The sequence below is a fragment of the Erinaceus europaeus genome, chromosome 1, assembly GCF_950295315.1.
Source record: "Erinaceus europaeus chromosome 1, mEriEur2.1, whole genome shotgun sequence".
NCBI lineage: Eukaryota > Metazoa > Chordata > Mammalia > Eulipotyphla > Erinaceidae > Erinaceus > Erinaceus europaeus.
In genome coordinates, this window is record NC_080162.1 from 19,503,280 (window position 1) to 19,528,304 (window position 25,025).

At 39.6% G+C, this 25,025-nt stretch overlaps 1 protein-coding gene across 9 annotated transcripts in view; it reads right to left on the minus strand.

The window, feature by feature from the left end:
- Positions 1 to 25,025, minus strand: part of HERC4 (HECT and RLD domain containing E3 ubiquitin protein ligase 4) — a 117,369-nt gene that overhangs the window by 17,037 nt on the left and 75,307 nt on the right. For 8 of the 9 annotated variants that reach the window (XM_060194275.1, XM_060194059.1, XM_060193993.1 and 5 more), the window contains 9 exons: positions 24,410 to 24,529; positions 21,540 to 21,563; positions 17,234 to 17,332; positions 11,837 to 12,004; positions 11,171 to 11,314; positions 9,194 to 9,360; positions 7,736 to 7,802; positions 4,185 to 4,267; positions 509 to 692 (listed from right to left, as the gene is read on the minus strand). In XM_060194275.1, coding sequence (XP_060050258.1) covers positions 509 to 692; positions 4,185 to 4,267; positions 7,736 to 7,802; positions 9,194 to 9,360; positions 11,171 to 11,314; positions 11,837 to 12,004; positions 17,234 to 17,332; positions 21,540 to 21,563; positions 24,410 to 24,529 — 1,056 coding nt within the window. The remainder of the gene's footprint in view (positions 1 to 508; positions 693 to 4,184; positions 4,268 to 7,735; positions 7,803 to 9,193; positions 9,361 to 11,170; positions 11,315 to 11,836; positions 12,005 to 17,233; positions 17,333 to 21,539; positions 21,564 to 24,409; positions 24,530 to 25,025) is intronic. The other variant, XM_060194342.1, reaches the window with a different exon arrangement.

The following is a 25,025-nucleotide window of genomic DNA, read 5'->3' on the forward strand; positions in this document are numbered from 1 at the left end:
TGCGCTACCGCCCAACTCCCTAATACATGATTTCTAGTCAAAGTTTGGTAGTCTAGAGAGATGTCTATGAACAAATTTCTTAACTTGTGGGGATTACTGGGTTTTCCAGTAAAGCCATGACACAGTTTTGCATAGAAAAAACATAGAAAAATGTCATGACTTTTCCGATAACCCAATACTGTCTTGTGAGAAACTTTCCTAGATTTGTGTCTTCTAGGTTAGGGTCCTCAAACACCATTCACTAAATTCTGGTTCTTCATAATAATTATGGCAAGAAGCAGCATAAATAGGAAACAACAAATGTAAGGGAAAGATTTCCATCAACAAACCCCCCCCCCCCCCCCAGAGCACTGCTCAGCTCTGGCTTATGGTGGTGGTGGGAGGGGAGATTTACCTCAAGGCATGAGAGTCTCTTTGCATAACCACTATGCTATTTACCCATACCCAACAAATCATGTTTTCTTCTCGCCTTCCCATGTAAATAATAATCAGATTTGTTTTCTCCTACCTTTTCCAGTTCTTTCCAATCATAATTCGTATTTCCAATAACCATTGCTTGTAGTTCATTAGGCTGGAAAAGCTGAAGGACTTTTCCTCCACAGACCTTGTGAAAGCCCGCATGAAAAGCATCAAACAAGGACGCCACTGACTTATTAAATATGTAATCCACATAAGCATCAACAAACTCTTGCCTAGAAATGAGAAAACACACATACACAGAACACAGAAATCATTTACATGGAGAACACAGGTTACTGTCTCATTGAAACTAGGGAGTGTACTTCTGCCTGGGGGTGGGGTCAGGGGTATCTCCATGGTTTCACTGGTCAGAGGACACTTTTCAAGTAGAATGAGACAGAGAGACAGAAGGAGAGATGCCACAGGCACCTAAGATTCCCCGCTGTGGTGGGGGCTGGGTCCTGACTGGGTTGAATGTATGCAAAGAAGGTGGGCTTTCAGGTATGCTATCTTGCCATCTCTCGGCCCTTCACTTTTTTTTTGCTAACAATATACCGATGTGAAAAGTGTGAATGAGGATGAAGCTGACAAAGTCTTTATGGAGAAGCTTATTATTCCTTCTGAGCACTGCTCAGCTCTGGCTTATGGTGGCGTGGGGATTTATTGAGGCACTATGAAGTTTCTAATTCACAGCTATCCTTAGGGGATTCCCACATGAAGCACATTGTTTCCTAAGGTTTCCTAAATGGTGGAATGATGATCCAAATAACCATGACAATAACAGTAACAAATTCACTAGTTAAGTGGCATTCCACAGGCATAAAAGCCTCAACCTGCTGGGGGGAAGCTTCATGAGTGGTGTAGCAATGCAACAGCCCCCCATCTTTCCATCTCTCTCTCCCTCAGTCTCAATTTCTGTCTCTGTCAATAACAACAACAATAAAAGGTAGCTGTACAGTCACCCAGTCCTAGTGATAACTCAGGTAGCAAAGAGAATAAATAAAATAAGAATAAAAAATAAAATTCACTAAGCACAAAAGGTTAAATCACATTTGTGGTAATACATTCTGTCTTCATCAAGTCTAATATTATAATATAAGGTCAAAATTCCTTAAAGTATTTCTTATTTGAATATTATTGTTATTTTTTATTTTTATTTTTTTTACCAGAGCATTGATCAGCTCTGGCTTATGGTGGTGTGGGGATTGAACCTAGGACTTTGGAGCCTCAGACATGAGAGTCTCTTTGCATAAACATTTTCCTATCTATTCTATACCTGCCCTCATTCCTAGCTTCTTTTTTTAAAAAAAAAATATTTTATTTTTTTATTAATGAGAAACATAGGAAGAGAGAGAAAGAGCCAGACATCACTCTGGTATATGTGCTGCCAGGGATTGAAATCAGAACCTCATGCTTGAGAGTCTGATGCTTTATTTACTGCGCCACCTCCTGGACCACCATTCCTAGCTTCTTTTTTAAAAAAAACCTTTTTAAAAAATATTTATTTATTTATTCCCCTTTGTTGCCCTTGTTGTTTTATTGTTGTAGTTATTGTTGTTGTTGATGTTGCCAATGTTGGATAGGACAGAGAGAAATGGAGAGAGGAGGGGGAGAGAAAGATAAGACACCTGCAAATCTGCTTCATCACCTGTGAAGCGACTCCCCTGCAGGTGGGCAGCCAGGGGCTCGAACCGGGATCCTTACGCCGGTTCTTGTGCTTTGTGCCACCTGCGCTAAACCTGCTGCGCTACCGCCGACTCCCCATTCCTAGCTTAACCACCCTAAAATCCCTATTCTCACCTGCTCTATTCCTACTTTCTGATTCCTATTTATTAAGTATTTTGTCCTGCCTCATAACTTATGCCTTTCAGACACCAAGTTGCAGATGCTACTGAGTCCATCCTGAACTGCACTAACAGGTGACCTCACCAATGTGTCCTAGAACCTCACCTCTCCAGAGCCCTATGCAACTAAGGGAAGATAAGAGACAGGCTGGGGGAATGGACTGACCTGCTAACATCCATGTCCAGTGCAGAAGCAATTGCAGAAGCCAGAATTCCCACCTTCTGCACCCCAAAAAGAATTTTGGTCCATATTCCCAGAGGGGGAGAAATGTTAGGGAAAGACGAGAGAGAAGAGGAAAAAAGGAAAGACAGTCAGAAGTAGTAATAGGTGTAGGTGTAACTTAAAATGGAAGAGAAGGTAGGACCACAGGGAAAAAAAGTGCAAATATATATGCATAGATAGATAGATAGATAGATTGATTGATTGATTAGAAATAGTAGTCAACCCATCTCTGTGATCTTGGGAGAACTACTGCAGTTTCCAGTGGAGGGAATGGGACACAGAACTCTGGTGGTGGGAACAATGAGGAATTGTACCCCTGCTATTTGGTAATTTTGTAAATCACTAAAAACAAACAAAAACTAGATTTACAGAATTATAACAAAATATAAAAGAACAAAGCCGCACTCTGTTGTGAATCTTTCTACTAGAACTTTGTGCTATATGATGGCAATTAGCTGCTCTTTCTATCCTAGTATTTACCTTCAAATTTCACCCACAGAGTCCTATGGTTTCCATGACTTTCAGTTAAAAAAATTAACCAACAAAGTGAATGTACACTGCGATACGTGACAATGTGCCTCTTATTTACTGGGTTGTGGGAAATCATGCATTTCTTCTTTCTCCCTCCCTCCCTCCCTTTCTTTCCTCCAGGGTCAGCACTAGGGCTTAGTGCCTGCACTAAGAATACACAGCTCTTGGCGGCCATTTTTTCCATTTTTACTGGACAGGACTGAAAGAAACTGAGAGGGGAGGGGAGACTGAGAGGGAGAGAGGGGCTGGGTGGAGGCGCACCTGACTGAGCACACACTACAATGCATAAGAACCCAGGTCCGAGTCCCTGGTTCCCACCTGCAGGAGGAAAACTTTGCAAGTAGTGAAGCAGTGTTGCAGGTTATTTCTCTTTCTCCCTATCACCCCTTCCCTCTAGATTTCTGGCTGTTTCTATCCAATAAATAAAGATAATAAAAAATAAAATAAAACAGAGAGGGGGAGTGGTCCGGGAGGTGGAGCAGTAGATAAAGCATTGGACTCTCAAGCATGAGGTTCTGAGTTCAGTCCCCAGAAGCGCATGTACCAGAGTGATGTCTGGTTCTTTCTCTCTCTTATCTTTCTCAATAATAAATGAATATTAAAAAGAGAGAGAGAAGGAGAGAGAGAGAGAGAGGGAGGGAGAGACAAGAGAGACACCTGCAGACCTGCTTCACCATTCGTAAAGCAGACCCCTGCAGGTGGGGAGTAGGGGCTTGGACCCGGGTCCTTGCACTTTATAGTATGTGAGCTTATTCAGGTGCGCCACCGCCTGGCCAAGCCATGTATTTTTCTATGCAAAAATTTCATTTTTTCCAACACCCCAAGCTGCCTCACTCTCATTTTGCTTTCTGAAGAGCCTGCATTTAAACAACCACTGTTTCCTATCTTCTAAAATATGTGTTTGCTACACATCGTCTCCCTCCACTTTATTCTTGTTGCTTATAATCTTTTAAATACTTTTAATAGTGACTTAAGTGGATTCAGAAGCAAAAGGCAGATTACTTCACTAACCACTCAAAACCTACATTTTATCTGAGTAAAAACTTAAGGCTGACGTGTTTCTAAATAATAGAGAAAATGTCTAGTGGGTTTCACTACTTCCACTCATGCTGCTATAATTCACTTACCGGTTTTGTTTGTTAACAGCGGTATCTGCACCATTTAGAACCAGTTCTTTCACTTCTGTTGCGCCGAAGTTTTCAACTGTGATCTATTAATTTAAATGTTTTTTAAAAAGGCAATGTCAGATGTGAAGCTTATTAAATCTTAACAAACTATCATTATAGTCTACCTTTCTCTCATTGAATATAAAACCTATTAAATCTGAGGTTAAATTCTTATATAAGAATTTAAGCTTATATTTGTCAAGTCTACACAAAGATAGAACAAACTTCCTCTTTAGTAGAGTGACATTCTACTTTGTCCAACAAATTACAAATCACCAAGTGTTTAGTTAGTTAAGAAAGGAAACAATCTATTATGCATTAACCATTACAATGGGCATTAGGGTAGTGAAATGCTAGAAGGAATGTTCTCCCGGAACAAGTGATAGACTTGAAAAGTCAGCTTTAAATGCATTCAGCTCATAGATCAGCTATGTATGATTGATTCTGCCATGACTCTTAACGACTCTCTATGCCTTGTAATCTGCCTTGTTGCAAACTTCATCCTAAGTGGCCTCTCTAGTTATACCATTAGTTTGGTTTATAAAAACAGTTGCCATTTTGAACTGTTTAATTTTCCTTGCCCGTCTGCTAATTACCCTATAAAGAGTATTCTCCCTTCTGCCTGCTTTCTTTTTCTTCTCAGAATATTATTCTCGTCATTATTACACTTTTAATTTTAAAAATATTTATTTATTCCCTTTTGTTGCCCTTGTTGTTTTATTGTTGCAGTTACTATTGTTGCCATCGTTGTATAGGACAGAGCGAAATGGAGAGAGGAGGGGAAGAAAGAGAGGGGGAGAGAAAGACAGACACCTGCAGACCTACTTCACCGCCTGTGAAGTGACTCCCCTGCAGGTGGGGAACCAGGTCTCGAACCGGGATCCTTACAGCGGATCCTGCGCTTAACCTGCTGCACTACAGCCCGACTCCCTCATTATTACATTTTTATACATTTTGTTATCTATAAACACTATGGTGGCAAAATATTAATAAATCCCTAGCATTTACAATCTAGTAAAAGAGGAGAAATGTGATATGTAAATAATTATGAGAAAATAGTGTTATGATGGAGATATGAACAGCTATCAGACCACAAAGGAAAAAACAATAATTTCTAACTGGAAGAAGTATGGAAAAACTTGAGGGAAAAGTCATTTGAAAAGTACATAAAGGTCGGGTGGGGGTATAGCATAATGGATATGCAAACAGACTTTCATGCCTGAGGCTCTCAAGTCCCAGGTTCAATTATTCCCCATACTGCCATAAACCGGAGCTGAGCAGTGCTCTGGTTTAAAAAAAAAGGACATAAAACTAAGTGGGGCTCTGCAAGCTTAGGAGGGTGGAAAATTTGACTGAGCAAAAGTTGAAGATAAGGATAAATATGAGAGGAAATGTCAAATTCTGAAAATGTATAGCCCTAAGAAACAGGGAAATAAGGTATGTGAAAAAATACTGTTATAAGTAAAACTTTCAAGAATGGGGATATTCAGTGAAAGTTGGAAAGAAAGCTTAGCAACAAATGTCTATGGGGGCTGGGTGGTGGTGTGCCTGGTTGAACACACATTAGCATGCTCAAGGACCAGGGTTCAAGCCCCCAGTCCTCACAGACAGTGGAGAAGCTTCACAAGTGGTGAAACTGTTGTTGTCTTTTTCTATCTCCCCAATCTCTCTCTCAATTTTTCTGTCTCTGTCAAATAAATGAATTTCACAAAGTCTTTGAAATCCATCCTAAAGCTATTATTCTGTAAGCAATAAAGAGCTACTGAAAATCAGCACAAAGAATGTTGGAATCACCAGAGATCTTAAATATACTGTGTTCACAAACTTGGTGATGAATAACTAGAAATCAAATTGCTCAGAACCCAGTATTTCGATCAATTAAGATAATCAACTAAAAAAAAATGTTGTGGAAATAAGTGAAACAACTGAAAAGGAGGACCAAAATTTCATAATAAAACAAAATACAAAGAATTTTTCCTGAGAATAAAACAAGCAGACAAACAACAACAAAAAACGATTAAATTCACTGACATGCCAACTGGTAAGATGACCAGAGTGAACTTTGATGACAAGGATTATAAAGGGAAACCTGTGAGGTTTCTTTCTTCTTCTCCTTTTCCTTCTCCATTTTTTTTTTTTTTTTTACCAGAGCAGTGCTGGGGATTGAACTTGAGACTTTGGAGGCCCAGGCATGAGTGTGTTTGCATAACTATTATGCTATCTCCCCTGCCTAGTGTATATCTTTACATGCTACTAGATCAGCTAGTTACTTAACATTCCTCTCATCAAATTAACAAAATTCATTAATCCCTCAATAAAGGAAAACAAATTAACAAAATTTTGCATCTTTTACAAGATGGGCAATTTCAATTTCCAAATAATTTCCTAATGGACTAGCATTTATATTTGGTATGTGATCCAACAGGAAGACAAGAAGGGCCAGGAGAAATGTTAAAAGGGATTGGTGTATTGCACATAGTAAAGTGTTGTTAAAATTGGGGGGGTATGGGGTTCAGGCCCTGGAGCATGATGGTGGAAGAGGACCGACCTAGGTGAAGGGTTAGAGATGTTACACATGTACCAATTACTGTATTTTACTGTCAACTGTAAACCATTAACCCTCCAAGGAAAATAAAAATCAGAAAGGGATGGGAGATTGGGTGGTCACACACCCAGAAGAATGCACACATTATCATGTAGAATAGAAGGATGCAAGTTCAAGCCCCCACTCTCCACCTGGAGGAAGGAAGTTTCAAGAGGGGTACAGGTGCTTCTCTTCCTCTCTCTCCCTTCTTCCCCCTCTAATTTCTCTCTATCTAATAAAAAGGGAAAAATTAAAAGGAAAAATGGCCACCACGAGTAGCGGATTTATCATGCAGGCACCAAGCTCCAGCAATAACCCTGGTGGCAATAATAATAATAACAATAATCAGCAGCAGCAGAAAGGATGTCTGAAAGGGAATGGATTCTTTAAATTGTTTTACTAGACAATATTCTCATTACAGTATAACTTTGTTTCTCTAAAAATTACTGTAATTGCAGACTCAAAAACTGAACATCTTAGAGCCAGCAAAATAGTTTTGCCATGGTACAACCCAAGTTTGAGCCTGGGGGAAACTTATATGTAGTCCCTTTGACAATAAATAAATAAATAAATAAATAAATAAAAACAGACCCAAAACAATAAACAAAACCATTTGAATGAAATAGACCACTGTATTTGTAAGAAAATTTAGCAAGGTAAAGTATATGGGCTTTGAAGTCACAGAAGTAATAAAAATATTATCTCTGGTATGCAATGTCTTTTTTTAGTTTTTAATCTGCAAAATAAACACATCATTAATTCCACAAGGATGAAATGAAAGACAGGAACTGTGATTAGCACACAGTAAATGCTTAGTGAATGCTAAAGGACTGAAAGACTCCTTCCATTAAATAAATCAGGAAAATGCAAGATATTGCTGTTAAATAAAGAGATGGCAGCCAGGCTACTCTATGGCATTTCACCTTACCGTGAAATTGAGACAAAATGTTTCTTCTATGTCATCTTCTGGATAATCCAGTAATTGCTGCATGCTTCTGTAAGACAATATATATGTTCTTTGTGGTAAAATGTTCAATATTTCCACCATATTACATATAAATAACTATGTATTTCTCGTGGCCCAGGAGGTAGCAGAGTGGCCATTTGGGTTGGAGAGCATGAGAGGTTTGATCGCATATTCCAATGTGATGCTCTGGTTCTTCCTCTCACTCATGTTGACAAACATTTTTTTTTTTTAAGTACTCTGTAGATTGGGTGGTGGCATACTCTGTAAAGGATACATTACCATGCACAAGGACCAAGGTTCAAGTCCCTGCCCTCCACCTGCTGAGGGAAGCTTCAAGAATGGTGAAGCAGTGCTGCAGGTGTTCCTACTTCTCTTTCCCTCTTTTATGTCCCCTGCCCACCCCCTCTCAATTTATCTGTCTTACCAAATAAAAATGAAAGAAAAAAAAAAAAAAGGGAAGGGGAAGAGCACCAGGAGCAGTGGATTCACTGCAGAGGCACTGAACCCGAGGGATAACAAGACCCCAAAACAATTACTAAATAGTATTCAACATTTATTATTCTGAGGAACAAACTCAGGACCACGTACTTTTGAGAGTCCAAGATTTTATACAATGACTAGATCCCTGGTCATGACACAGCAGGATTTTTGTTTTAAACCTCTTTCTCTTTACAACAAAATACAAAAAACAAAACAAACAAAAACCTAACAACAACAAAAACCTCCTGACTATAAGGGTCATACACCCATCCATTTTTACTAGTTGTCCTGATTTTTATATACTTTTTTATATTTATTTTTCCCTTTTGTTGTGCTTTTTGTTTTTTGTTGTTGTTGCAGTTATTGTTGTTGTTGATGTCGTCATTGTTAGATAGGACAGAGAGAAATGGAGAGAGATGGGGAAGACAGAGAGGGGGAGAGAAAGATAGACACCTGCAGACCTGCTTCACCGCTTATGAAGCGACTCCTTTGCAGGTGGGGAGCTGGGGACTCAAACCGGGATCCTTACTCTGGTCCTTGTGCTTTGCACCATGTGCACTTACGCTGTGCTACTGCCCGACTCCCATTTTTATATACTTTTAACACAACATATTTCAGCTAGGAATGAGGGTGGATAAAAGCAAAAAAACCCAATAAATCACTGATTTATACAGAGGAAGCATTACCTTCTTAAATTTAATATTTCATCTTTGCAAAGTATTGCTAAACACTAAAAACTTAGCAAATGACTTTATATATATAGGACTCTTGCTAGAAATTTTTGGCTCTTAAGTAACAAAACAGATCTTTATTAGTAAGACACTTGTTTATTTTGTATGTTTAACAACAACAAAATAGCATTTTTCGAGAAGGAGGTTTCTCAGCATATTCCCGATTTTCTTGCCCCTAAACACCACCCGTACCCCATTTCCAACTGACCTCCCAACATCAGGCACTAGTTCTTTCAAATCCTCCAGGGTTGGCTTCTTTTTTAGTAACTTCTTATATAAAGCCAAAGGAAAGTGAAGGTCCACAATAGTAAAATTATAAATCGCTAATCCACAGACAACACCAATCAAATGGAACAAATCACTGTCCTCAAATGTCTAAAAATATAAAGAAAATAAAGCTAGTCTCCCAATGGTTACAACACTACTTTTTTTTTTCTGAGTAAAACAAACAAAAACATACTTACACAAAATTCTGAAGACCTAGAAAAAGCTAATAACAAAATTCATTAATTCTCATCTCCCTGAGACAGCAATGTTGATATTTTCACACATTTCCATCCTCCCATGCCTTTTGAACACAGTTAAAAATCCAGTGAAGATCATACTACACATAAAACTTCACAATTGGATCTTTTTTCAGAAACAGATTTCTACAACGCTGACCATTAAATCAATGAATAAAATGACAATACCAATTTTTGGCAGTACGAATCCATTGCTCCCTGTGGCCAATTATTTATTTTTATTTGATGTACTAGGACAGAGAGAAATTGAGAGGGGAGGAGGAGAGAGGGAAAGAGAGAGAAAGACAGACCCGCTTCACTGTTTGTGAAGTGCCCACCCTCCAGGTGGGGAGCGGGGGCTGACCCAGGTGGTAATGTAATGTGTACAACCACACAGGCGCGCCACCACCTGGCCCCACATCACATTATCTTTCTAATCTCAAAAATGCATATTTGATAAGTTTAAAATTAAAAAAAAAAAGGAAAATAAAACACTTGTAACCCAGTTGCTCAGAAAAAGATTTTAAAGTATTTTTACGGTAGTCTGGGAGGTGGCACAGTGGATAAAGTACTAGACACTCAAGCAAGAGGTCCTGAGTTCAAGCTCTATCATCACATGTGCCAGTAAGATGCTCTAGTTCTCTTTCTCTCATTAATAAATAAATCTCTAAGCAACTTTAAATGTGTAAGACTTTCTCATTTTAAAATCATGAGTATCTTATCTTTCAGGGCAAGATATCATTTAAAGATTAATTTCATTTCATGAGGTGGGAGCGGGAACACTAGAGCATCGTTTTAGTACACATGATGTCAGAGATCAAACTCAGCTTCATCAGAACAAGATTTTATTATTATGATTATTCTAAATATTGATTTTGGGGTTGGTGAGACATCATAATTGTGTTTCTACCCGAAGTTCTTAAGTCCCAGGTTCAATTCCCAGCACCAATATAAACAGAACTGAGCAGTGCTCTGGTGTCTGTCTGTCCCTCCCACCCTTTCTATCTCAGTAAAATTAGCAAAAATTTAAAGTCTAAAAAATATTTATTTTTGAATTACACATGACAGAGAGTTTCACATGAGAGAAAGACAAGTCAGAACACTACTCTGGTTAATGGCACTAGGGAATTGAACCAGGACCTTAGGCATGAGAATCTGAGGATCCTTGGAGGATATAAAGAAATGAATGAGTCTAATGATAAGTTAATTCTTCTTAGAAAAACATCAATCTGATAATTATTTAATTATATAATATTATGCAAGTGTTAAATCTCCATCAGCATCATTTTCTCATTGATCTTTTTTTTTAGATTTTATTTATTTATTGATGAGAAAGATAGGAGGAGAGAAAGAACCAGACATCAGTCTGGTACATGTGCTGCCAGGGCTTGAACTCAGGACCTCAGGCTTGAAGAGTCAAGCACTTTATCCGCTGCACCAACTCCCGGACCGCTTTCTCATTGATCTTTTTCTCACTGATCTTCCTTTTATGTAGTTTAATAATTTGAAAGTGTATCACAAACATTGATGTGTTTTGATGACTCAGTTTACAAATTTTGAAATCGCAATACATCTCTAAATAAATACATGTTAGGTCTATATCAATAACTTATTTACTGAGCTAATATGAGATGCTACTATATACAGGTGTCACATAGATTTACATGACTTGAACATTTTACCTTATCAGAAAACCAAATGAGTCTGGAGTCTTCATAATACCTAAACATGCCATATTTAGGATCCAGTAACTCCCTCATGATGAGCAAGAAGAACTCTTTGCGTACCCCACCGGCATCAACAGCATCTTCTCCAACAAATATGACCTAAAACAGCAAAGGGCAATGGACACTGAGTATAAAGCAGTTGAGACTCAATGCTCTTTATTACAAATAGATACTTGACAAGTCAAAGAAATTTAATAAAATTATATGCTTTAAACCTTTGTAAGTTTCTAAGATATACTACAAGTAAATGGGAAATCTCCAAATACAGTTTCTTGAAATGTTCTATTTCTTCTCTCTCTTTTGGTCTCTTTTCTTTATTGCCACCAAGGTTACTGCTGGGGCTCGGTGGTGGCACTATAAATCCACCACTTCTAATGGCCGTTTTTTTCTTCTTTCCTTTCTAATTTTTATTAGACAGGACAGAGAGAAATTGAGGGAAGAAAGGAAGATAAAGATAGACACCTACAGACCTGCTTCATAGCGCATAAAGTGGCTGCCCTGCAGGTGGGGAGTAGGGGCTCAAGCCCAGGTCCCTGCACTTGGTAATAAGTGCTCTTACCGGGTGTGCCACTGCCTGGCCCTGGAAAGTTCCATTTCTTCAACCAAAAGCGTCATTATTACCTTGAGAGGCTTTTTATAGTCTATATTCTTTGTTTTCCTTAAAACTTCCATTGCATCTCCTACAATATTTTCCCTCCGCACCACTAGAATTAGGCAGGGATTCACAGATTCAATCACTGGTAGAAAAAGAGAGGAGACATTCTGTCTGTGGGCCTGGTCAACAGCCATCTAGAAAACAGAAAGATCATAATGTTAATAGCGATCCTAAAAGAAGATATGGTCACTGGGTGAACTAACCTCCAGCCACCAAGTGCAGATATTCTACAATTTCTGTACTACTGAATTTCATGGCACCTAAAGCCATTACCTATCTGGTATAGTATAAGAACTTAATAAAATCTTTATCTTGGACATTTTATCCTTTTGCATTTTTCCCCCTTTCTATTTTACTGGGTAGGACACATAGAAACTGAGAGAGGAGGAAGATCCTGATCAAGGGGAAGAAAGATAAAGAGGTGCCTACTCATAATCATCCCCCCCCGCAGGCTGGGAGTTGGGGGCTGGCCCATGTGTATGGCAGTAACTGCACCAAACTGGGCACACACCACCTGGTCCCCTTGAACCTTTTATTAATGTATAACTGAGGGCATTATTAAGAAAACATGTGAATAAAATAATAATGTTAAATCTAAGTAATACTATTTCTCAAAAAATAACTTGATGAGATGGAGAATGAGGATAAAAGGAAATTCAGTGGGGCTGGAAATACAACTCATTGTGCAGGGGTACAGTGTGTCATGCAACTGGCCCAGGCACCACCTGGGAGGTGATACGGCACCAGAGGAAGCTCCAGAACTGTAGCGTATCTCCATCTATCTCCTTTCTATCTGACTGGAAAAGCAGTCCAGCAGAAAAGAAAAAAGACAAATACAGATATAGATGGTGCAGGGTGGGAGATGAAGAAGGAAGAAAATGAAAGAAGAAAGAAAGATGAAAAGGAGAGAGGGATGGGGAGGAAGGAATAAAAGGAAGAAAAGGAGGGGGGAGAGGTAGAGAGGGAGAAAGTCCAAGAACACACATTTCTGGGCTGATAAACTGACTTTCTTGGGTCACGCTCTATTTCGCCATGTGTGTGACCTATTGGTGAGCCTGGCTCCCGCTGCTCTGCAGTAAGACTGGCGCTGTGGTTTCTCTCTCCCTCTCATCCCCCCCCCATCATCCTGGAGTAATGGTGATGCTGCTGTGGTTTCTCTCTCCCTCTCATCCCCCCCATCATCCTGGAGTAATGGTGATGCTGCTGTGGTTTCTCTCTCCCTCTCACCCCCCCCCTGTCATCCTGGAGTAATGGTGATGCTGCTGTGGTTTCTCTCTCCCTCTCACCCCCCGCCCTGTCATCCTGGAGTAATGGTGATGCTGCTGTGGTTTCTCTCTCCCTCTCACCCCCCCTGTCATCCTGGAGTAATGGTGATGCTGCTGTGGTTTCTCTCTCCCTCTCATTCCCCCCCGTCATCGTGGAGTAATGGTGATGCTGCTGTGGTTTCTCTCCCTCTCATCCCCCCCCCCGTCATCCTGGAGTAATGGTGATGCTGCTGTGGTTTCTCTCTCCCTCTCATTCCCCCCCGTCATCCTGGAGTAATGGTGATGCTGCTGTGGTTTCTCTCCCTCTCATCCCCCCCCCTGTCATCCTGGAGTAATGGTGATGCTGCTGTGGTTTCTCTCTCCCTCTCACCCCACCCCCATCATCCTGGAGTAATGGTGATGCTGCTGTGGTTTCTCTCTCCCTCTCACCCCCCCTGTCATCCTGGAGTAATGGTGATGCTGCTGTGGTTTCTCTCTCCCTCTCATTCCCCCCCGTCATCGTGGAGTAATGGTGATGCTGCTGTGGTTTCTCTCTCCCTCTCATCCCCCCCCCCGTCATCCTGGAGTAATGGTGATGCTGCTGTGGTTTCTCTCTCCCTCTCATTCCCCCCCGTCATCCTGGAGTAATGGTGATGCTGCTGTGGTTTCTCTCTCCCTCTCACCCCACCCCCATCATCCTGGAGTAATGGTGATGCTGCTGTGGTTTCTCTCTCCCTCTCATTCCCCCCCCCCCGTCATCCTGGAGTAATGGTGATGCTGCTGTGGTTTCTCCCTCTCACCCCACCCCCATCATCCTGGAGTAATGGTGATACTCCAGTAATGAAAATAAATTAAAAAATAAAAACAACAAAAGCCCAACATTTGAAGAGAATAAGGAACAACCTGACTAGGGCAGTGGTATAGAAATTCATCTGGGAGAGTGATTGCTTTAAGTGTTGGTCACAAACCAAGCCCTTGGTTCTAATCATTCAAAGCTGTTGCTTTATTTCTGCGGTTTCCCCTGTGCTCATGTTTAAAAAGGAATAGCCTAAATTAAAACTAAAGGGGTGGTTAGTATTATTTTAACAAATAATGCCAAGAAAATGGTTTATTAGCTATCAGTACATAACCCTACAAAATATTTTGTTATTTTTTAAAGAGTTCTTGTTTTTTCTTTTTAATTTTAAATCATCTTTATTATTTTTTATTTAGTTATTATTAGCTAGAGACAGAAATTGAGAGGGGAGGGGGAGAAAGTGAGGGAAAGAGACAGAGACACACCTGCAGCTCTGCTTCACCATTTGTGAAGCTTTTCCCCTGCAGGTGGGGACCAGGCGCTTGAACCCGGGTCCTTGAGCACTGTAATGTGTGCGCTTAACCAGGTGCACCACTGCCTGGCTCCTTAAATTATCTTTTTATTTTTAAAAAATATATTTTTTAATTGTTCCATCCTTAGCTAGTGGGAGGCTTTTTTAAAAAATAATTTATTTATTAATGAGAAAGATAGGAGAAAGAACCAGACATCACTCTGATACATGTGCTGCTGGGGATAGAACTCAGGACCTCATGCTTGAGAGTCCAACGCTTTACCCACTGCTCCACCTCCCAGATCACTCTCATAATTATGTTGTAAGCATTTAAAAAAAAAACTCCATTCTTCCATGTTCAGAGGAGAAGCAATTACAAAAGCCAGACCTTCTACCTGCACCCCATAATGAATTCTGGTCCAGGTCCAACCTCTGTGGAGAACAGTCTGGAGAACTCTCAGAAGGCTAGAAATGGACCTACCCTATGATCGTGCAATTCCTCTCCTGGGGATATATCCTAAGGAACCCAACACACCCATCCAAAAAGATCTGTGTACTCATATGTTCTTGGCAGCACAATTTGTAATAGCCAAAACCTGGAAGCAACCCAGGTATCCAACAACAGATGAGTGGCTGAGCAAGTTGTGGTATATATACACAATGGAATATTACTCAGCTGTAAAAAAATGGTGACTTCACCGTTTTCAGCCGACCTCGGATGGACCTTGAAAAAATCATGTTGAGTGAAATAAGTCAGAAACTGAAGGATGAATATGGGATGATCTCACTCTCAGGCAGAAGTTGAAAAACAAGATCAGAAGAGAAAACACAAGTGGAACCTGAACTGGAATTGACATATTGCACCAAAGTAAAAGACTCTGGGGTGGGTGGGTGGGGAGAATACAGGAGCAAGAAGAATGACAGAGGACCTAGTGGGAGTTGTATTGTTATATGGAAAACTGGGAAATGTTATGCATGTACAAACTACTGTATTTACTGCTGAATGTAAAACATTAATTCCCCAATAAAGAAATTAAAAAAAAAAAAAAGAATTCTGGTCCATATTACCAGAGGGACAAAGAATAGGGAATCTTCCAATGGAGGGGATGGGACACAGAACTCTGGTGGTGGGAACTGTACCCCTCTTACGCTACAATCATTAATAAACACTAAGTTTCCTCTCATTTTCAGTCAGCACGTATAGTTGTATATTTTGTATCACATGGAAAGAAACCTCAAAAACGTTTTTTTATTTACAGGCTCACAGAGAAAACCTGCAGTCACGCTGTAAAATCATAATGTAAATCAGTTTAAAACTCTCACTATAAATAAAAGAATGTTCCAGCATAAAGTGGAAGAGAAGGGGGAGGGAGGAACAGCTGCAGGAGGAAATGAGCAATCTAAGAAAAATACCTTATGACTAAGATGCTGTTCAAGTAGCTTTCCTAGCTTGTTTCTACTAAGTGGTCAGATGTGTCCTACGTTAAACACCCTACTTCTAGTAATTTCCACCTTATATTAAGCACGTAAGTGGGGAATACATAAAAGTCAGCACAACAGCTCTCTTGGACTGTGTGCTGCTCTGTGATGTATGAGGCTCAGGTTTGCACCCAGCCCCTAGCACACATTTAAGAAACTTCCTTGCTGTGGGCTCTTTCTCTCTGTATGTCTATTGTTAAAAAGGGGGGGGGGGGCTATATAACGAAGCAGGGTTGACACAATATTGTATTGATTAAAACAATACAGTTGGGAGTCGGGCGGTAGCACAGCGGGTTAAGCTCAGGTGGCACAAAGCGAAAGGACCGGCGTGAGGATCCCAATTCAAGCCCCCGGCTCCCCATCTGCAGGGGAGTCGTGTCACAGGCAGTGAAGCAGGTCTGTAGGTGTCTATCTTTCTCTCTCCCTGTCTTCCCTACTTTTCTCCATTTCTCTCTGTCCTATCCAACAATGACAACATCAATAACAACTACAATAATAAACAACAAAGGCAACAAAAGGGAATAAAAAAAAAAGTTATTGGGAGTTGGGTGGTAGTGCAATGGGTTAAGCACATGTGGTGCAAAGCGCAAGTACTGGCTCGAGGATCCTGGTTTGAGACCCTGGTTCCCCACTTGCAGGGGAGTCGCTTCACAAGTGGTGAAGCAGGTCTGCAGGTGTCTATCTTTCTCTCCCCCTCTCCATTTTTTCTCTGTCTTATCCAACAACGATGACATCAAGAACAACAATAATAACCACAACATTAAAACAAGGGCAACAAAAGGGAAAATAAATAAATATTAAAAAAGAAGTTTATATGAACTATTTTTTTTATTGGGGGATTAATGGTTTATGGTTGACAGTGAAACACAGTAGTTGGTACATGTGTAACGTTTCTCAGTTTCCACGTAACACTCTATCCCTTCCACCATCAAGTTCCAGGTCTGTCCCCCCGCCCAGAGTCCTTTACTATGGTGCAATATACCCCTCTTTTCAATTAAAAATACATAAGAATATTCATCCTACATGCAAGTCTTCATAAATGTCAAAGGTACTTTGTTTTCACTAGAGTACTGCGCAGCTCTGGCTTATTATGGTGGTGCATCGGACTGAACTGGGGACTGTGGAGTCTCAGGCACGAGAGACTCTTTGCATAAATAACCATTATGCTATCTACCCCCACCCTCAATGATACTTTGCAAAAGACAGACCACAAAGATATAAAATGTTCTAAAAGACTGATAACAAGAAATTTACAAATACTTACTTTTAAAAACATCACATAAAGAATTCAAACAACACTGTCAAATAAGATTAGTATTACATAATATTTTACCTGCATCTGTAAGACCGCATCTGTTTGTAACAGAGTAGTTTTTGCTTGAGCATCAAATACAAATGGATATGTGCAGATTGTAACAGGAATATCTGCCAACTGGAAATCAAAAAAATAATTTATCAGTTCAAAATAATTTGTGATATCCTTCTTGAATAAGTACTGTGATTTCAAGGCTGATTACATTAAAAGAAATCTTGCAAGCTGGTAAAACAGACAAGACTCAATTTTCAGCCTGGCCCCTAATGCCCTGGGGAAGTCTGAATGCTGTGGTGTCCCACCACCCCATCTGAAAAAGTTGGCAGAGTAGAAGACCTGCTGAGAACAACAGCAAAATAAAAAAAGAAAAGAAAGAAAGGAAGGAAGGGAAAGAAAGACCCAGCTTGCTTGTTTCTTAATTAAAAAAAGAAAACATTTAATTTTATTTACTACATGTTATATAGAGAAAGAGAGAGAAGGGAAGACAGGGATAAAGGAAGGGAACAGAGAAAAGGAAGGAGGGAGTCAGAGAGAAAAAGAGGGGGAGAGGGAGAGCGGGAAGGGGGAGGGAGGGAGAGTGAGAGAGGGAGAGGGAGAGGGAGAGGAGGAGGGGTAGGGAGGGAGAGCGGGAAGGGGGAGGGAGGGAGAGTGAGAGAGGGAGAGGGAGAGGGAGAGGGGGAGAGAGAGAGAGAGAGAGGGAGGGAGAGGGAGAGAGAGAGACTTACAGCACTGCTGCTTCCTCGCTCGTAAGCTTGCCCCCTGCAAGTAAGGACCAGGGGCTTGAACCTGGGTCCTTGAGCATTCATTCCAACATGTGCACTCAAGGAGGTGTCAACTGTCTGAATCACCCTGTTCCTGAATTTCTACTATAATTAGATTAATACTTGTAAAAGCTCCAATTCCCATGTTTAGTAACAGGTGATAGACTTGACTGTCAGTAAAATTGTAGATTATAAGTATCTTTTGTTTAACAATATATCAATTTTTAAGTTTCAATGAAAATGGATTATAAATTTATCCTAAACTTAAGATGTTTAGAGCTAATCTAGCTATTGAAACCAAAGATAATTGGTCATTCATTTATTCACTCATAAACATAATAGATATTTTCTGCACATCATTAGTATGTCAATATCTTTTTAATCTTTTTTGTCCTTTCTTTCCTTTATTTTCTGCTAGGTTTTTTTTTTAAATTTTTTTTTTTAAACCAGAGCACTGCTCAGCTCTGGCTTATGGTGGTACAGGGGATTGAACCTAGAACTTTGGAGCCCCGAACATGAGAGTCTGTTTGCATAACCATTGTGCTATCTATCTCCATGTCATTATTATTTGAAATCAAAACTTATTCATTCATTACATAAAATAAGAGCCAATGGTAATATTATTTTGTGCTAATCTTTAAAGTTGAGCTAGTATCATTATCAGACATTAATCACTTTAGAGACAATTATTTTTCCTAGCATGTAATACTGTGCAGAAATATACAAAACAGTATGAATTGCTGGTGACAGACTCTTAGAGCTGGAGAATATCTTCCAGTATCAGTAAAGCAGTAGTATTTTTGTAGCAGCCCTAACACAGAACCTTTATCAGGCTTGCTCAGAAAACTTACTACACTATGGAACAACCAACCTACTGTTGTCCAAGTGCTTACACAGCTCTTTATATTTTCTAAATCTGCATTTCTTTTAAAAATATTTATTCCCTTTTGTTGCTCTTGTTTTATTGTTGTAGTTATTATTGTTGTCTTTGTTATTGGATAGGACAGAGAGAAATGGAGAGAGGAGGGAAAGACAGAGGGGGAGAGAAAGAGAGACACCTGCAGACCTGCTTCACTGCTTGTGAAGCGACTCCCCAGCAGCTGTGGAGCGAGTGTGTGTGTGTGTGTGTGTGTGTGTGTGTGTGTGTGTGTGTGTGTGTCTTCAAACTGGGATCCTTACAGCGGATCCTTGCGCTTTGAGCCACCTGCGCTTAACTGGCTGAGCTACTGTCTAACTCCCCCCCCCCCCCCCCCCCTTTTTTTTTTTGCCTCCAAGGATATTGCTGGGGCTCAGTGCCTGCACTATGAATCCACTGCTCCTGGAGGCTATTTTTTCCCTTTTGTTGCCCTTGTTGTTTATCGTTATTATTACTGTTGTTATAGCTGTCATTGTTTTTGGATAGGACAGAGAGAAATGGAGAGAGGAGGGGAAGATAGACAGGGGAAGAGAAAGATAAGACACCTGCAGACCTGCTTTACGGCTTGTGAAGCGACCCCCCCCCCCCTCAGGTGGGGAGCCAGGGGCTCAAACTGGGATTCTTAAACTGGTCCTTGCACATCGTGCCATGTGTACTTAACCCGCTGTGCTACCGCCCAGCCCCCCTAAACCTGCATTTCTATGCATTGCTTCATCTCAGTCTGTGCTTTGCTCCTGCAAGGTAGTATATATGTTTTAAATATATACTTATATATATTTTTCATGTTTTCCCTTAATTGTTTTCAATTCAAACTGAAACTTTCCCCGGTTCCCACCTGCAGGGGGTGAGGGAACTTCACAAGTGGTGAAGCAGTGCTGCAGATTCTACCTCTAGCCAATCATTGAATATTTAAAAAAAAATCTGAAACTCTGCAGTCTTTACAATCTTTCTGAAAGTAATGGTATCTAATTCTTCATTCTAATTGTCTTCCTTTAAATGCATTTCAATTTGACCAAGTCTCTGTTAATTACAATAGCCAAAGAAACAGAAAGAATGAGATGGGGGGGGAGGTGGTGCATTGGATAATATAGTGAACTCTCAAGCATGAGGCTGAGCGCGTGATCCCTGGCACAGCACATGCCAGAGTGATTCTCTGGTCTATATTTCTCCCTCCCTCAATAATCTTAAAAAAAAAATCAGTGAAGAATATAAAACTATCAATTGTTTTTTTTTTAACCAGAACACGGCTCATCTCTGGCATATGGTGATGCAGGGGAATTGAACTTGGGACTGCAGCCTCAGGCTTGAAAGTGTCTTTGCATAACCATTATGCTATCTAACCCATCCGACTTATTACTTGTTCTTAACATATGACAAGCCATCATACTATATTAACTTACAGGGAATTATTATTTCTGACTTCTCCCCCATAAGAATGTATCCCTATCCTATGTTTGTTTCACTCACTATTACTAAGGATAAAAAATAATTTTATTATGCAAACTAAAAAAAAAGGTGATTTTTAAGCAAAATGACAAAGCTCAATGTCTATAAGATGGTTCCAGTGTAGAGCTTCACGTACTAAGACAGCGTATGATACAAAGTAAGAACGATGGACAAAGCTAAAGAGTTTATTTCACGGCCACTCAAATGATCAGCTATTACTGTAACAATTAAAGATTATTTCTCTGGTATAAATAATTCCCAGTAGGGGGTGAAGCTCAATAATATAGTGTACGTTATCCACATAAGGCCACTGGTTCCATCTCTGGCACTACCCCTGGACAATATACAAAAAAGAAATTTCCCTTGCCTTTATAGGGTAGGTATTTTGCCAAATTTAAAAAAAAAAAAAAAAAAAAGCTATTTAGGGGCTGAATGGTGGCGCACCTGGTTGAATCCCCATATTACTATGAGCCTGGGCTCAAGCTTCCTGTTCCCACCTGCGAGGGGCAAGCTTCATGAGCAGTGAAGTAGTGCTACAGGTGTCTCTCTCTTTCCATCTTCATTTCAGTCTGTCTCTATCCAATAAAATAAGTAAAAATAACAAAAAATATCAATGTGCTATTTTAACATTTTGAGGACAGATTTTCTTTACTCTAATATTTCTACCTGTCCCCCAACTAAAACAGGTTTTAACCTTCAGAAAGTCCCTCTGAAATATTATATAAACAATTTCCACTTACTCACTTAAAAATAATTATATAGGGGGGGCTAGCTGGTAGAGTGCCTGGTACAATGTACACATTACGAGGCATAAGGTCCAAGTCCCCGAACTTCAGGGAGGAAGTTTCCAGACTGGTGAAACAGTGTTGCAGAGGTCTCTCTCTGTCCCGAACTACCTATCCCCTTTTCTCTCTCAATTTCTGTCTGTATAAAAAAGGAGGAAGAGGTGATGGAGATGATAACAACATCACTACTAGGGCTGCAGATGCACCACACAGAAACCTAGCCCCAGCAACAGCCCTGGTGTCAATTAATAAATAAATAATAATACAGGTCCAGTACAGCAGTTTATAGACTGTTTACAGACTGTCATGCCTGATGCTCTGATATCAGTGTTATATAAGACAGGAACTTTGGTTCTCCTGTCACTGAAGACAAGATGGAGTATTACTCTGAACACAATGTTTTATTGCACCAAACTTACCTCAGTTAATCCATGGCTGACATCCTAAGACAGCAGTGCAGAATGTAATAACAATGAGGAAAGAGCAATGTTAGAGTTCAGATTGAACTATTTCTACTCAGAAGTAGAATTTCATGTATTTTGCTAAGCAGAGAATTTTGAGACAAACTGAAATACATCTACAATAAAGCAGACCCCTTCTACAAGCCATGCACCTTATACTTATAAGACTTTTGTTACAGGTACCTTATGAACATAAGTTCTGGGGCTTGAACACAGCACAGGGAAACTCATTGTAAACCTAACTTGATCTTCAAGAAATAGTTACAAAATTTAAGAAAATATTTCTCAGATTTTAAAGCTAGGTTAATGTTTGAAAATATATACAGAAACAAAGTGAGAGAAGTAAGCCCTATGCTACTCTCTTTTATTGGAAATAACTGTGAAATTGATTATTTTATATTAATGCTTCTTTAACATTAAAATAACTTCAAATAGAATGTGCAGTAAACCCTCCTTGTGGAATATGCAGGACTTCCATGTGTGACTCAGATTCAGTCTCCAGTATTGTACATGCTATAATGAAGCTTTCTCACTAAAAAAGTAAATAAATCTTTTTTTTTTTTTTTTAAAGAAGCTCTAGCATGGGACACAAGGTTCAGTAAGAAGACTGACAAATTGAAGATACATTTATGAAGTTAATAATGGAAATTATAATGAAAGCTGACTAGTTCATTTAACAAAAATAAACATTTCCTTGTCGAAAACTTCTAGAGACGAGAAATTGTACCCAAATGGCAGCAACTATACTATAAACCACTACCTGCCCAATAAAACTATTTGGAGAAGAAAATAGCAACAACAAATACTTCCTCATATGCTCAGTTGTGCTTTAAAAAATGTTAATGAGGGGGCTGGGTGGTGGCACCATCTGGTTGAGTGCACACGTTATAATGTGCAAGGAGACAGGTTCAAGCCCCCAGTCCCCACTTGCAGGGGGAAAGCTTTGCAAGAAGCATTGCTACTGGTGTCTCTCTTTCTCTCCCTATCTTTCCCTTTCTTCTCAATTTCTGTCTCTATCAAATAACTATTTTTTAAAAATTAATGAGAGTAAAATGGGGGGGGGGGAGTAAGAGAGCCAGGGTATCACTTGGACACATGTAATGTTGAGAACCCTTTGCTTGAGAATTCAGTGTTTTACCCACTGTACTACCTCTCAGGCTACCCAAGTTACACTTAGTGCTATAGTTTCTGAAAATCTTACTAAATTTTCATACAGAACTTTGTTGAGTGAAAAGTTACCTAAACAAATGTATGGCTTTGTCTTCAGCTACTAGGCGATGATCTAAAAGTCTGTGGAATGCAATTCTTGTCCCGAGTGTCCCTTTTCCTGGGGGTTTTGGGCCATTGATGGTTTATTCATTTATTCATTTCATGAGAGAGGTGAGAGCATCACTCTGACTAAGTAATGGCAGGGATCAAACCGGGGCATCACACACAGCAAGCACTGAGCCCCCTCTATGGCTGCTAATTTACTGTACTTCTTTTTAGTCCTACTAAGCATATTCCAGACATTACTAGAAGTGTTGGTAAGTACACTGACAAGAGTGCCTACTCACGAGGCACTATGGTTGGTTTCTGGCAAACAATAAAAGGTTACTTTCCCCGTTAACAACTGCTACACACATATTTGCTAAATTACCTGACCGTCTGTCTGTGTATTATAGTGGTTAGTAAATTAGAGTATTAAATCTGACTATTTTCTATACATTTTATGTGTCTAATTAAAGTTTTTTAAATTGTATTTCTCTTATATTTTATAGGTCAGAGAGAAATCCAGAGGGAAAGTAGAAACAGAAAGGGAGAGAGACAGAGAGACCCCTGCAGCCCTGCTTCGCCACTTGCAAACCTTTCTCCCTGCATGTGGGGACCTGGGACTCGGACTTGGGTCCTTGCGCATTGGAGCATGTGCACTCAGCCAGGTGCGCCACCACCCGGCCCCAAAAGGAAGAAATTAAAGCAATTAGAATCAATGATTCCAGGCTCTCTTCTGGTAGTTCCAAGCCACTGGTATCATACTAGTAATAGCACATGTCTCAATAAAGACAGGTAAAATGCAAAAGAGACCACAGCACTGAAGCTTCCTCCAGTGTGATGGGGGCCAGGCTTGAAGCTGGGCTTTGTGCATGCAAAGCAGTACACTATCCAAGTTAAATTATTTTGCCATCCCATTCCAGTGTTCTTAGCATCAGAGACTAAAGACACAAGTTCATAAAGCAGCATGAATGATAGTTTTAAAAAGTTCAAGTTCCAAAGGGATTTTCAGTTAATACTATAGGGATCCACTACCAATAAACCAGCCATACAAGAAACAGTAAAGGGACCTATATAAAATGAAACATAGAATGACTTTTCCCATGGGGGTAAGCAAACAAAGCAAGGAAAGCAAAGTCCACTAAAGACAAACCTAGAAACTCAAGACAGCAGAACTGAGGTTCGCGAAGAGGTCAGAGGGGAGAGGGAGGACTGCACTGCAAGGTGGAGAGGGTCCAGTAGACCCTGGTGAAAAAGCACTGGTATGAAGGCAGTGAGCATGGGGTAGCAGGACAAGTTAAAGAGGTGAGACCTCTATTAGTTAGCGTTCCATTCCTATACCAAATCTAAACCAGAAAAATAAGTTACAGTTTTTTAAAGGAAAAACGGCAAACTCAGTAAAAGTTTAAAGTTTGTATAGTCTTACTTTTTTTAAGTAACCTTGGTTTGCAAGACTAAATATTTTAGAAGTGCATTGTGTTTTCGGTTCAAAAATAATTTTTGAAAAAAAATTGTATCTTTTTTCTATAACAAATGGTATGTAAAAGTGAAATAGGAAAACACACAAATAAACCTACCATTCCATATGCCTGCTGTTGGACCCAGTTGATATAATCATTCCTTATGTCTATCAGTTCTTGAACTTCATGTATATAGAATTTATCATATTGTATGATCTGCCCTGCTTTTTCATTTACCTGCAAGAAAATGCAATTGGCATTAAATTTAACCAGTATCTAAAAGAAATATTCAAAAAACTTAAACAACAAATGGTTCGGTTTCTTAATTTTCTCTTCCATTAGAAAATTATTTACTGAGTGCTTACCATACAAAAAAGTGCTAATAAAGAGACAATGACAAAGACTTAGAAAAGGCAGTATCTGTACTTAGTGCCTCAAAATTAAAAAAGGAAAATATGTACATAATGATGACACTATGAGATATATAATATATATATACACATATTATATATTATAAGATCTTCTGGCTGGGGGATGGGATTTAAGTAACTATGTTTCTAAATGTTACTCTGTAATGGTACCTGATTAGAATAAACTCAGAGATAACATAGAACATTAAAAAAAAAAAGAGTATAGATCATCACTCTAGAAATATGTACTAATTACAAAAAGGAAGAATGAGTCTTTTAAGCAGAGCACCATCTTAACCAAGTGAGCAAACTAATCAATGCCA